Source organism: Zootoca vivipara, chromosome 5 (genome assembly GCF_963506605.1).
Source record: "Zootoca vivipara chromosome 5, rZooViv1.1, whole genome shotgun sequence".
NCBI classification, from domain to species: Eukaryota; Metazoa; Chordata; class Lepidosauria; order Squamata; family Lacertidae; genus Zootoca; species Zootoca vivipara.
Genome location: NC_083280.1, coordinates 51028404 through 51042568, shown reverse-complemented (window position 1 = coordinate 51042568; position 14165 = coordinate 51028404). Strand labels below are relative to the sequence as shown.

The 14165-nt window shown below is 41.8% G+C and overlaps 1 protein-coding gene across 2 annotated transcripts in view; it reads right to left on the bottom strand.

Moving 5' to 3' along the window:
* FHIP2A (FHF complex subunit HOOK interacting protein 2A) overlaps positions 1-14165 on the bottom strand; it is a 46317-nt gene that overhangs the window by 19591 nt on the left and 12561 nt on the right. For both annotated transcript variants that reach the window (XM_060274758.1, XM_035133087.2), the window contains 9 exons: positions 13616-13903; positions 12317-12513; positions 11949-12063; positions 11760-11836; positions 11462-11654; positions 7412-7581; positions 6085-6228; positions 2775-2865; positions 182-325 (listed from right to left, as the gene is read on the bottom strand). In XM_060274758.1, coding sequence (XP_060130741.1) covers positions 182-325; positions 2775-2865; positions 6085-6228; positions 7412-7581; positions 11462-11654; positions 11760-11836; positions 11949-12063; positions 12317-12513; positions 13616-13903 — 1419 coding nt within the window. The remainder of the gene's footprint in view (positions 1-181; positions 326-2774; positions 2866-6084; positions 6229-7411; positions 7582-11461; positions 11655-11759; positions 11837-11948; positions 12064-12316; positions 12514-13615; positions 13904-14165) is intronic.

Genomic DNA, 14165 nt, shown 5'->3' with positions numbered 1-14165 from the left:
CCATTGTACGAGCATTTGGAAGGCACCATGTTGGCTACCTCTGCAATAGGCTAACAGCCACCCAGCATGGTGCACACTTGCACCTACTCTTTACCTTCATACTGCCAGATTTCCGCCATATGGACATCTTCATGAAAACCATCTAGTTCAGAAACAAAATAATCTAGAGCTGCAGACTTACCTGATCGAGAATTCTGCCCATTCTATCAAAGAGAACTTTTAGGAAAAATCCTTCGAAGAATGGAGCTTCTAAATTGCACTTTTCCAAGGGCGTGGGAGAGCCCGGCCATTCCCATCGTAAGCATATGGCGCAATAATCTCGGAACTAGAGAAAGCAGAAAACAAATTGCTAACTCCTTTATGAACTAAGTAAGAGGTCCAGTTTTAATGGGTATTTATTGCAATGTACACTGGCAAAGTTACATGCTTTTAAATGCTTTGCCTTTCACAGAGATATCAGAGATTTGTAGTATCCCATCCCAAGTAGAATTTTATTCAGAAACATTTTTCATGTAGAAATACTATGCTTCATTATAGAATTGTAGAGTTGGGAGCTCCAAGGTCCAACCCCCTGCAAATGCAGAAATTTCAACTAAAACATCCATAGCAGATGGCCATCCAACCTCTGCTTCTAACACATTCCAAGGGAGTCTATTCCACTGTCAAACTGCTTCCTGTCAAAGTTCTTCCTGATATTTAGTCGGAATCTATTTTCTTGTAACAACTGGTTCAGGTCCTATCCTCTAGAGCAGGGGAAAACAACCTTGCTACATCTTCCATGTGACAGCCATTTAGATATTTGAAGATGGCTACCATATCCCCATCTCAGTGTCTTCTTTTCCAGCTGGTATCCAACTCCCTCAATTGTCCCTCATAAGGCTTCGCCTCCAGACCCTTGATCATTTTGGTTGCCCTCCTCTGCACATGGTCCAGCTTGATGATTTACACAGACTAGAAGGGCAGTGAACACTTCACTGAATCCCTTCTCAAAGTGGAGAAAAGGATTAAAGGTACACATTTAATAAATTTGCCTCTGCTGCCTCTCTACCTGACCTGTGTTTGGCATGGAAGAGAAAGGCACAGCTCCTACTGCACACAAAAGTTTCACCAAAACTGCAAAGCTCATCTGCAATCCAGCCTTGCATTTGTGCCCATTTATAGCAGGCAGAATTTTGCAAGTGTTTCACATGTAGAGATGGAAAACAGGTAGATGAATAAATTCAACAGCTACATGAATGAATTCAAAGGACCCTTGAGCTTAATACATTCCCTTCTTGCCATACAAGCTGCAGTTCCCTTCCTCCCTGGTTTGCATCAAACCACAGCCTGCCAGTAGTGCCAGGGCAGGTATGAAAATACTGGGACCACTGGCATCTGAGTCAATTCTGATGGTACTCGGTTTCTTCTTTCGTTCAAATATACACTACCAAAGAAGCAACATATACTTTTGTGCACTCAAGTTTAGCATACTAAAGGCTCATGACTCGTCGATCTTCCCTTATCTGACTTATATTTTTCCATCAGTATTTGGAAAGACAAAAAAGTCAAACTCAGAATAAAAATGACATATTTTATGTTTGACTGGGCACATATTACACTTGTTTCTGGGAGTATAACCTTCTGAATATTATGTGACTGCATGTCTTTTTCAGCTCCCTTAACCATCCCATTACATTTACTCAGAGCACTTGCATGTTATTTACAAGGTTACAATTAAGCTCCGTTTGTCTTCAGACCAAGGAGACCTATATCTATTGAAAGAGGAATGTGTTTGAGGTTTCTAAATAGGAACAGTAAAGTTCCTGTTTCTCAGCACTATAATCCACTTCAAAACTGCATGCCTGAGGCTGCACATTACTGTACTTGCACTAAGCTTTTATTTCTAAAATCATGGCTGTGTTAACTCGTATAGCTATTCCACAGCCACTTGCCTCTGTCAAAGACCTTGCTACAACAGAATACAGATAAATATAAAGGCAATTTAGAGAAAAAGGTGTCCAATTTGTATGATTATCTTAACTGCAATAAAAATATTACTGCACCATGTACATCCAATTTGTACCACAGTAATAACTATGCAACACACAGTTATTTCCTGTGAATTATCCCACACACATTCCCCCTTTTAGCAGCACATGTCTGAATACACTGTCAGAAAGATTACAATCCTTCAAAATATCTCTCTGTTTTTAGACAGTAGCAATATAAAAATGCAATGCCCTCCAAAATAATACACCACAACACATCACTTGGAAAGCAAAGTTAGGACTCTCATACATGGAACACAATATAGGGTTGATTACTATTATTTATAAAAAAAGACATTTCTGTTCTGCCACTTGGTTCCACATCCCACTCCTCCCAAAACAGGTGGGTGTTATTATATAGTTCACAGTGCTGCATAGGTAAAAAAAGATCAACATTAAGCATACTGTACTGGAGAATAATATATGGCCAATACTTGGTTTCCCACTTTAAATTTCGATGAACTTTCATATGGACCAGAGAACTGTAGAAATGAGCTTGGATGTTTTAGAACATGATGGGAGTGAAAGCATTATGAGAGACAGGATGTTCTGTTGCTAAGCACCTGAATACAATACAACAGAGAAGCTGAGCTACATTTGTGTTCTCTTATAGAAAGGCACTTCAGTGAGAGTATTATATTTCAGCAGATGAGTGATAACATATTATTATCTGTCTATCTGCAAAATGGCGTTGCCTCATCTGCAACTGCATCAGCCACCAAACAGCATTTTCCTTTTGTCACTTACTTGTCTGTGGGCATCTCTGAGGTAGGTATCATACCCTGTGCCCTCCACATGGTAGGAAGATTTGGCTTCATCCGGTACAAGACAGAGAAAACTGAAAACAAAAACAAGTAAAACAGGAAACAAAAAGCAAGTCAATAAAAATTTGTTCCTTCATCATGGCAGCAATAGATATGTCAAACATTGTTAAGCCCTCGCTTGACATAAGCGGCTATGTGGACTTCTGTGCAATGAAGACAGATGAAAAAATCAGTGGAGGCATTTCTGTCAATCTGGCTGCTGAAATTTTTCACTGCAAGAGAACCCTGCCTTGTTAAAGACGCCAGCATCTTTCAGATGGCACAGTAGCAGGACACAGTATGGCAGGGATCAGCAAACTTTTTCAGGAGGGGGCTGGTCTACTGTCCCTCAGACCTTGTGGGGGGCCAGACATGAACCCCCACTCTCCTGAAAGGACCCACCCTGCCGTGACTCAGGCCACAGATGCCGCCGCCGCATCTTCGGCAGTGTCATCGTCCTCTGCTTCGGCCAGGGGTCCATGGGGCGCAGAGCCCATGCCACTGGCCTGGGCGGTGGAGGCAGCCTCCCTGCTACTGCCGCTTCCTCCTGCTCAGCTCTTGGCCATACGCGACCAGCTCAGTGGGAAAGAAGGGGCGTTGCCCAGAGGCGTCTGCGGCTTCGGATTGGCTGCAGGAGCATCCTGCAGCCAATCCAAAGCCACACCAGCGTTGCGGAAGTCAGTCCTCACGCGGCGATGCCTCCGCGCCATGCCGGTTTAGCGCGGGGACTGACTGAGTGGGCGGCAGGATCTGCAAGGTTTGCGGGCCGGATTAACAACCCCAGTGGGCCACATCCAGCTCATGGGCCTTAGTTTGCTGACCCCTGCAGTATGGGGTAAAAACAATTCTCATTTTATCATAACTTTAGAAACAATGAGTAAAATATAGAGTGCTTATTGCATTTCTTGCTATTCTTCCATCTAACAAGTGGAGTGCTACACTAAATATAGCTTATTTTCATTTTGTTTTCAGCCACGCTCATCATTTCTGTTCTTCAATCAAACAGGGAAAAGTTACAAGATACTAGTCCCCTTCATGTATTACTCGTGTGAAAGAGTGTGTAGAAAGGTTGGCAATGGCAGTCTAGTAGCCCCACCTCCAACAATGTGCAGCTCTTTCTGGCCCTGCAACCCGCTTTGAGACCTTATAGAGAAGGGTGGATAAGAAATCCAAAAAATGATAATAAACATAAAGTCATTTTGTGGAAACATTTTAGGCCCCAAAGTGCATATACAAAATAACAAATAAACAAAATTAAAAAGTCTGCACCATTAATGACTGTAAATCATTGGTTAGCATTTCACCCACCCAACAATATCTAATACCCTAATTTTGACCCTTCCACGAAGTTACTGTAAAAAAATAAAAGTATTGCGTGATTTAATATTCTTAACATTTTTGCCTATTTTCACCTTTGTTTGAAAATCTCACTGTTTACTCTGGTTTACACAAGTTAATTACTAAGATATGTAGAAACCCTGCCTTAATATCTAATTTAGGTCTCTTATCGGAAAATTCTGCGTAACATAATTAATAGTTGTTCCAATATTTGCCAAGCCTAATGAATACTGTGCCTGAGTAAACAGAACAGGAGAAGAGCAGGTCTCGATCGGGGATGGGGGGCGGGGTGGGGAGAGAAGCAGCAACTCTCTTAGTCTAACTTGCTTTTAGCTTTGCACATAATACAATAGTGTGATCTTGCAACAAAGCCTTTTTTTGCAACAAAACCTATGTACAAAACTCGAACCTTGAGATGATTTTCCTCACTGGACACTGTAGGAAAGGAACATCACCTAATGACATTTCTCTTCTCTCAAGTGTTTCTCTCCGAGCTCTTAAGTTTGTAGTCTCTCATACACTACTGAGATATTTTCTTTGGCACACAAAGTAACCCGTCTCACACATAGTTTTATAAAAATTTCACGATGCAGTCGATGACAACTCAACAGTTATTCCTTAATTAAGCTAAGATATTGAGATTGAAGAACTATTTTTGAATGTATGAAATAAGGTTAGGCACAAGGTCAAATATTTCGTGTGGAACAGAATCATAACATTACATTTAGCCTGTTCAACTGCACTTGCTCTACCTTCACAAACTTTCCTCACTTACTGTCACAGTGGCCGGAGCGGGCTACTTCAGAGTAACGACTCTACACAGCTCTGCATTTTATCTTTTATTGGTGCTGCGTATTTACAGTGCTGAAGGCAATGCTATTTACAAGGACACATCTCAGCTTGAATCAGAACCTCTGAATGGTGTTTGGCGCGTTTTTCTCCAACATAACAACTTTGGTAGACCCATCCTCTTCCCTCTCCGCTTTCTGCGCAATTCCGGAGTTGGGGGGATGGGTCTGCCCCCCTTGCTTGCCCCTTCCTGTCCCACCTGGGACCCTAGCTCCGCTACCTTGTCTGAGCCTCGGACACGACTTCCTGCTTCCCCACTGGAATCGGAACTCTCCCTGCTTTCCCCTGCGCTCGGGGATGGGCTTGAACTCAGGAGGGGAGGGACTTCGCGATATCCCCTGTCCCTCACACTTACTCACCCCCCTTTCTCTCTCTTCCTCTTTCATACACCACAATAGTGGCAGTGTCTCTCCCATACAAGACGCTGGTCTCAATCTTCATCAGAGAAGGATGGTGATCACTCATCTGCTCACCTTTATACATTCCTGTTTGAACTCCTGGGAAACTAAAATGCTATATATCAACTAGCATAGTTCAGTACAATCTCATCTTGCACACATTTAACTTCTGTGATTTCAAGCCAACCAGCTGAAATCACACAAATTAAATGCCTGGAAGGCAGAGAGCTTAAAAGCTCTATTTGCTTCATGGTTTTCTGGGCATGGAAAGAGCTTTTAAGCTCTCCACCTTGCTTACTGGGCTCTGGGATTCTCTTGTGAAACTTGGACAGCCCCACAAGATCTCACAAGAGCTGGGATGCTCTTGTGAGATCTTGTGGGGCAAACAGGTCAGAGAGTCGGCTCGGTGTACTGCTCTAGAAAGGTAAAGATGCTCACGCGGGGATGGCTCCAAGGGGGTAGTTCAAATATATGCATTTTTGCACATACATGCTATCCCTGGAATATAAGCCCCATGCCAGATGGGATTGAAGTGTATAGTGAGATCATTCCATCAACCTTACAACTCTGCTTGCTAAATGGGTGGTGTCACAGCATAGCCAGTACAAGGATGAATTAATAGTAAAATTATACTGTAGTTATTACAAAAAAATATTAGGTTCACCTTACCTATTTACAATTTTATGAACTTCCGTCTTCCCATCATTTTTTGGATGATCTGGGCTGACAGGTGGAGAAGCAGTGAGCCACTCTTGGTTTGACAACATGGTATCAGGAGAAATATCCGTAAATAACGGATCTTCTTCTAGATCTCTGTGAATTTGCAGCAAAAAAGGGGAGAGAAACATTTTTTGTTTTACTCTCTAAAAAGCACTGAAATGTATTCACTTTCTGAATTTATTGAATCTATGTCTAGGATCCAAAGAGCTGCTTTAGGCTTGCATGCATCAAGTAGGATTTTTGCCTTGTTTCCCTTTCAACTGCAGGACCCCTCTCCTCAATATAATGTCAAATCACAAATTGTCTTTAAAGCATGTCTCAAAAAATAACTAGCAATATAACTTAAGGACTGCTTTTTTACATGGGCATGCAGAACTAGTTTCACACTTCCTTGGATCATGCCTTAGTTCTTTTATTTTAAACAACTTTTATTTACTGAAATGATGGCGTGACTTGGAACTAGAGAACATTAACATGAACTAGTGTTCACTGAGAATGCATAGATGAATGAAACAAGGAAACATATATTCTAATTTTATGAAAGGGGCTTATGAATTTTTGATCTATTGTTGAATAATACTGCATCAGCCAAGGCAACATTCAAGTTCTGGGTGTTCTAAAGCCACACAAGTGAATCAACAAATGGTTTGAATCTTACCCAAATTTCAATACTAAACAAAGACAAATGGGCTTACATATCCTTAAGCAAGACATCAAGCTGATCAGTCAAAAAGCGAGGATAGCCTAATTTGTGTTTAAGTCTTGTCTAAAGCTCTGGAGAGCCACTGTCATTTTCAGTGTAAATAATAGACAGCAAGATGGACTTGATACACTCTTGTGTTGAACACAGGAAAAACAAAAACGAGTCAGGCAAAAATGAAGGAATTACTCCATAGACCCCTTAAGCCAACTACCACAAGAGTAGAGGTACATCTGAGTTGTGTTTACTGTTTACTCAGAAGCAGGTCCCACTGTATTCAATAGGGCTTACACTCTAGAAAGTGTATTTAGGATTGCAACTTGAGATGCATGGAGAAGTGAAACAGCAGCAGACTGTTAACATGCTGGGTTATGTAACAGTTCTATATGCAGTATAAAGCCTAACACCGTAACTTTATATCTAGATTCAACATTATGTCAGTATACTAAAATACACACACCCTCTGGCCTAAAATGTAATCTTTGCTTTGATAACAACAGCTGAAAGACATTTCAGCTACTGCAGAACTCTCCAATGACACAGAGGAAGAAAAGGGGGTCACAGAAAAGAACATACACAGCTCCTGCTATTTGGCCATTCTCCACCACATCTTTATCTTCTTGACAGGGTGGTTTATACTCCGTATAGTTCCTCTCCTCTAAATTTCTAAGAACCAAGTTATAAAGAATGTGCTCATCAGGTTTTTGCAAAAGGTGCTCAAACATTCTGAGTGTCATTATGCTGATCTGCAATATATAAAAAAGACATAAAAACAGGTTCCCACAAAGCAGAGATTCTGAGTATGTTATTATAGTGTTGCACCTATTAAAAAGTATTCCATTTCTTTAATGTATATTAAATGTTTTCACACACACATACCTTCAAAGTGCTATAAACTGCTGGTAACCAATAGTAACAGACAAAAGAATCAACCCAAACTATGCGTATGGCCCTCACCTATTGCAATCAACACTTGGAAAAGAGGCTCTGGTTTGTCAGAGAGCTATTACCTATGGTTTGGGGCACTCAGAGGTTTCACATGAGAAGTACTTTTTATTATTCAAATAGATGTGCTAATGAAATACTCTGAAGTCCTACACCCATGAAGGTTTCACTGCAAAGCACATAGTTTAAATAAAGCCCCCGCCCCCATAACATATTATTGCTATAGTACTTGATAATACATTCCTCCTCACAGCAATTGCATAAGATAATGAGAGACTTTGTCCATGGAGTTTTTCTTGGCAGGGATACTGGAGTGGCTTGCCAGTTCCTTCTCCAGGTGAAATTGAAGAAAGTGAAATTGAAGAATTCCAGCTGAAGTGAAATTGACCAATTCTATGAAGACCTACAACACCTTCTAGAAATGACACCAAAGAAGGATGTTATTCTCATTACAGGGGATTGGAATGCTAAAGTAGGGAATCAAGAGATAAAAGGAACAACTGGCAAGTTTGGCCTGGGGGTTCAAAATGAAGCAGGGCAAAGGCTAATAGAGTTCTGTCAAGAGAACAAGCTGGTCATCACAAACACTCTCTTCCAACAACACAAGAGACGACTCTACACATGGATATCACCAAATGGGCAGCATTGAAATCAGATTGATTATATTCTCTGCAGCCAAAGATGGAGAAGCTCTATACAGTCAGCAAAAACAAGACCTGGAGCTGACTGTAACTCAGATCATCAGCTTCTTATAGCAAAATTCCAGCTTAAACTGAAGAAAGTAGGAAAAACCACTGGGCCAGTAAGATACAATCTGAATCAAATCCCTTATGAATACACAGTGGAAGTGAGGAACAGGTTTAAGGATTTAGATTTGGTGGACAGAGTGCCTGAAGAACTATGGATGGAGGTTCGTAACATTATACAGGAGGCAGCAACGAAAACCATCCCAAGGAAAAGGAAATGCAAGAAAGCAAAATGGCTGTCCAACGAGGCCTTACAAATAGCGGAGGAGAGGAGGCAAGCAAAATGCAAGGGAGAAAGGGAAAGATACAGGAAACTGAATGCAGATTTCCAAAAAACAGCAAGGAGAGACAAGAGGGTCTTCTTAAATGAGCAATGCAAAGAAATAGAGGAAAACAATAGAATGGGGAAAACCAGAGATCTGTTCAAGAAAATTGGAGACATGAGAGGAACATTTCGTACAAAGATTACCATAATCAAGGACAAAAGTGGTAAGGACCTAACAGAAGCAGAAGACATCAAGAAGAGGTGGCAAGAATACACAGAGGAATTATACCAGAAAGATATGGAGGTCTTGTACACCCCAGGTAGTGTGGTTGCTGACCTTGAGCCAGACATCTTGGAGAGTGAAGTCAAATGGGCCTTAGAAAGCACGGCTAATAACAAGGCCAGTGGAAGTGATGATATTCCAGCTGAACTATTTAAAATTTTAAAAGATGATGCTGTTAAGGTGCTACACCCAATATGCCAGCAAGTTTGGAAAACTCAGCAATGGCCAGAGGATTGGAGAAGATCAGTCTACATCCCAATTCCAAAGAAGGGCAGTGCCAAAGAATGCTCCAACTACCGCACAATTGCGCTCATTTCACACGCTAGCAAGGTTATGCTTAAAATTCTACAAGGCAGGCTTTAGCAGTATGTGGACCGAGAACTCCCAGAAGTGCAAGCTGGATTTCGAAAGGGCAGAGGAACCAGAGACCAAATAGCAAGCATGAGCTGGATTATGGAGAAAGCTAGAGAGTTCCAGAAAAACGTCTACTTCTGCTTCATTGACTATGCAAAAGCTTTTGACTGTGTCGACCACAGCAAACTATGGCAAGTTCTTAAAGAAATGGGAGTGCCTGATCACCTCATCTGTCTCCTGAGAAATCTCTATGTGGGACAAGAAGCTACAGTTAGAACTGGATATGTAACAACTGAGTGGTTCAAAATTGGGAAAGGAGTACGACAAGGTTGTATATTGTCTCCCTGCTTATTTAACTTATATGCAGAATTCATCATGCAAAAGGCTGGACTAGATGAATCCCTAGCCGGAATTAAGATTGCCGGAAGAAATATCAACAACCTCAGATATGCAGATGACACAACCTTGATGGCAGAAAGCGAGGAGGAATTAAAGAACCTTTTAATGAGGGTGAAAGAGGAGAGCGCAAAATATGGTCTGAAGCTCAACATCAAAAAAACCAAGATCATGGCCACTGGTCCCATCACCTCCTGGCAAATAGAAGGGGAAGAAATGGAGGCAGTGAGAGATTTCACCTTCTTGGGCTCCTTGATCACTGCAGATGGTGACAGCAGTCACGAAATTAAAAGACGCCTGCTTCTTGGGAGAAAAGCAATGACAAACCTAGACAGCATCTTAAAAAGCAGAGACATCACCTTGCCGACAAAGGTCCGTATAGTTAAAGCTATGGTTTTCCCAGTAGTGATGTATGGAAGTGAGAGCTGGACCATAAAGAAGGCTGATCGCCGAAGAATTGATGCTTTTGAATTGTGGTGCTGGAGGAGACTCTTGAGAGTCCCATGGACTGCAAGAAGATCAAACCTATCCATTCTTAAGGAAATCAGCCCTGAGTGCTCCCTGGAAGGACAGATCGTGAAGCTGAGGCTCCAATACTTTGGCCACCTCATGAGAAGAGAAGAATCCTTGGAAAAGACCCTGATGTTGGGAAAGATTGAGGGCACTAGGAGAAGGGGACGTCAGAGGACAAGATGGTTGGACAGTGTTCTCGAAGCTACGAACATGAGTTTGACCAAACTGCGGGAGGCAGTGCAAGACAGGAGTGCCTGGCGTGCTCTGGTCCATGGGGTCACGAAGAGCCGGACACAACTAAACGACTAAACAACAACAACAATGAGAGACTGATTTGCGGTTTTGGAGTCCATTCAACTTTGTAATGTCCTCACTCGTTATGGAGACCAGGGCCAAAGCATGTCCACACTGTAGAAGCAGAAAGGAAGTGATAGTTACAGCAAACCTGTAGCTATCCTTTCCTTGCCTGCCTCTAATCTTTCAACCAGTACAGGCCTCAGGTTGGTTTGCCTGCTCCTAAATGCAGCCTTCTGGAATTGCTGGCAGGCTGTTCTTCCCCTTCCCAATTGACACATTTTTAAAGTCTCAACCTTGGCAGATGAGACAGGGACCATAATGAACTGTAGTGGCTCAACCAATGAAGTACCAGAATGGGAGAGTACCTGGCCTCACAGTGTCCTGAGCCATTCCCACCCCCAGTGCATTAGCCTCGAGAGCACATGTTGTCACCTGGACTCAGGTAAGTAGCAACTCCCCCCCCTTTCTTCCCAAGAGTTCGTGGTTGAAGTAGACTGAACTCAGGACTTTCAGATTTTTCAGCACTATTTAGTGGACTACACCTTCTCAAAATGCATTTTCCAGTTCACTGGGAATGGAAAAACCTAGAGGAAGCAGCAGTGGAAGATGGACCTGAAGTGCCACCCAATACGTTTCAACACATTTTGTTTATTGATATCAGATCACTGAAGATGAGCTACTCAATCAAACAGCTTCAAAAAGCTCAATTAAATGTTGTCTAACACTTGAAATATCCACTCATTAGTAAGTTGTTTACAAATGCAATGACATTGGTCATAGCATGTTGGCAGTCACCCCTGTACTTATGCGGTATTATAACATCTTACCTCATCTGAAATGTGATCACAGTGCTCAATGAGGCGATGTCGCAATGGGTGCCTGTTGATGTCTGTCAGTTTTTCTGGTTCCCTTTGCTCCCCAAGGATAAAGCAGACCATTTCATGTACTAAAGCATCTGAAGTGACTTGGCGAACCATACGATGCAACAGGGCCGTTGACGTGAGAATCCCCATCTCTGAACTGAGCACAAGAAGGATTTTTAAAGGAAGTGACATAGTTTCCTCCTTTATGTACATATAAAAATAGGGGAGACCTCTCTCTTTTTCCAATAAATGCCTTACTCACGTTTGCATTAGCTGGGGTTCCATTACGCCAACAAAAAAACGTTCTCGCACCGAGCTTGCCATGGCAACAGCTGTTGTCTGAAATAAGAGGGCACAGTGATGCTCCCTTTCCAACTTAGGAAAAATAACAATATATTCTAAACTTGTTTTGGATTGTACATAGGAAAGGGTTAAAGTAGGCATCTCAAACCTTGTGAGCTTCCTTAATGAGTTGATCACAATAATCAAACCAGGATAGAAATGAAATCAGGGCTCTTTTTCCTGGAAAAGCAGATGCATCTTCTTTATGGCTGTAGGAATCCAAGCTGAAGTACAAAAAGGTGAGAAAAGCATATATATGCTCAGTATTTATTGGTTTTCATCACAGCATAACTAGAAGTTCCATGACTAACCTAAGCATTTAGATATTGCTTGTAGCTTGGTGCTTTGAAGTTTTTACTTCTTTGGAGAGCCACCTCAAGCACAAGTTGTGCTATAAATGTATTTTTTAGAAATGCTTTATTTAACATACACAAGGCATAAAATGTAGCTCAAGGTGCGTCGAGACAATATTCTTACCCCCAGTTAACTCCTTCCACTGTTTCAATATCTAAAGGATCCATCGACTGAGGGAGAGCTTTGTAGAGAGAGGCCAACCTGTCCGTCAACAGTTCACACAAGCATGTACTCTCTGCTAAGCATTTGGCAGCTGCTGGCTCGGGCAAACTCACTAGGAGCATGAGGCCTTCACAAGCTTTCACAGCTATCCGGCCATCCTGTTACACAAGAGAAAACAGAATACAGTAAGGCTTTCCTTCATGTCTCAAGTTCAAATAGGGAGGAAGAACATTAGGGTTCATGTGGCTATTATTACAGATATATAATAATATACCCTAATGAATTGACAAAGTTATTTTACCGCTGTAGTTTCTTTATCTTCACTAAGGCCCTTTCAAAAACAATATGTTTGCTTTATTTCAGTAGACGCTATTTAGAACAAGACTAAGCAACTTTTGGCATGACCATGACCAAGTTATTAACAGCCTGTGAGCAACAGTTAAAAATAAATCTGCAAGCATTATAACAGTAAGGAGGTTGTTACAGGTAGGTAGCCGTGTTGGTCTGACGTAGTCAAAACAAAAAACAAAACAAAACAAAAAATTCCTTCCAGTAGCACCTTAGAGACCAACTAAGTTTGTCATAGGTATGAGCTTTCGTATGCATGCACACTTCAGAATAAGGAGGAAAAGTGACAACAGTTCAGCGACCCAGTGAACCAATCCCCAAATAAGCCATACTGTACTGACAAACATCAGTTTCTGTAGAAGATCAGCTCACATAAAAATGAGTACAGGACATACAAAAGCTATACTAAATAAAAATAAAAGCTCACCTCACAATTTTGGTGATACTAATGTTTTTCTGAACATCTGAAGCCTGCAATACAAGGTTCTGTCCTCAACTTACCAGGTTGGGATGCTTAGCAGGGCAGTGGGGGTGGGGACACAACTGTCAACTTTCCCCCTTTTTTAAAGGGAAATTCCCTTATTCCGAATAGGATTCTTCGCGAGAAAAGGGAAAAGTTGACAGCTATGGGTGGGGACCATTACATTTTACAACTGGCAGGGAAGAATTTTCCCAAAACCAGATGATTTCACACAAAGCAACATTTATTATGTATGTGCTAGAAGAGTAGAAAAACATACCCACCACATTTACCATAATGATATTTTAAGTATATTCACTGAATTAAAAATGTGTGTTTGGGCAAGCTGATGGTGTTTTTAGAGGCCTTCAGTGCCTCTCCCAGCTGACAATTCCTTCAGCCGCCCCCCATATGCCCACTTGAAATAAAAAACAATTCTGCCAGTCACTCACCGGGCTTTTGGTGAGATTGAGTAGAGAATCCACCAAATTATAGTCGCCATGTGGATGGGCAGCCAAAGCCTCAGGGGACAAAGGGACGTTTAATTCATCTAGACTTGTGGACAGGTCATCTGCCTGCTGAGGAAGGTCATTTGCTCTCTCTGCCTGATCCGCTCCACTTGATATCTCTCCAGGCTGAACAGACTGTCCTGTATCTGTCACCACGTAATCTTGGCCTTTTAGCATGTCTGCTGTAATTAAGCTTCCTGTGCCTTTTGAAGCCAGCCCCTTTAGCTTGCTCTGAAGAGGGTTACATCCAGAAAGAGAATTACAAAGATAAAAATGGCGCCTGCACTGAAGCTGAAACACAGCAAAATACAAGGCTTCCAAATAAAGCAGGCACAAACACAAGGAGGGTTAAAAAAACAAAACAGAAAAAGAAACAGATAGCTGGAGTGCTGTCTCATCAAAGAAACTGATTAGAGTAGCTCAACTTCTTAATCACTAAAACATGTATATGTGAAGATTGTCCCCAAGACTCTCGGGGTTTGAAAACGGCATT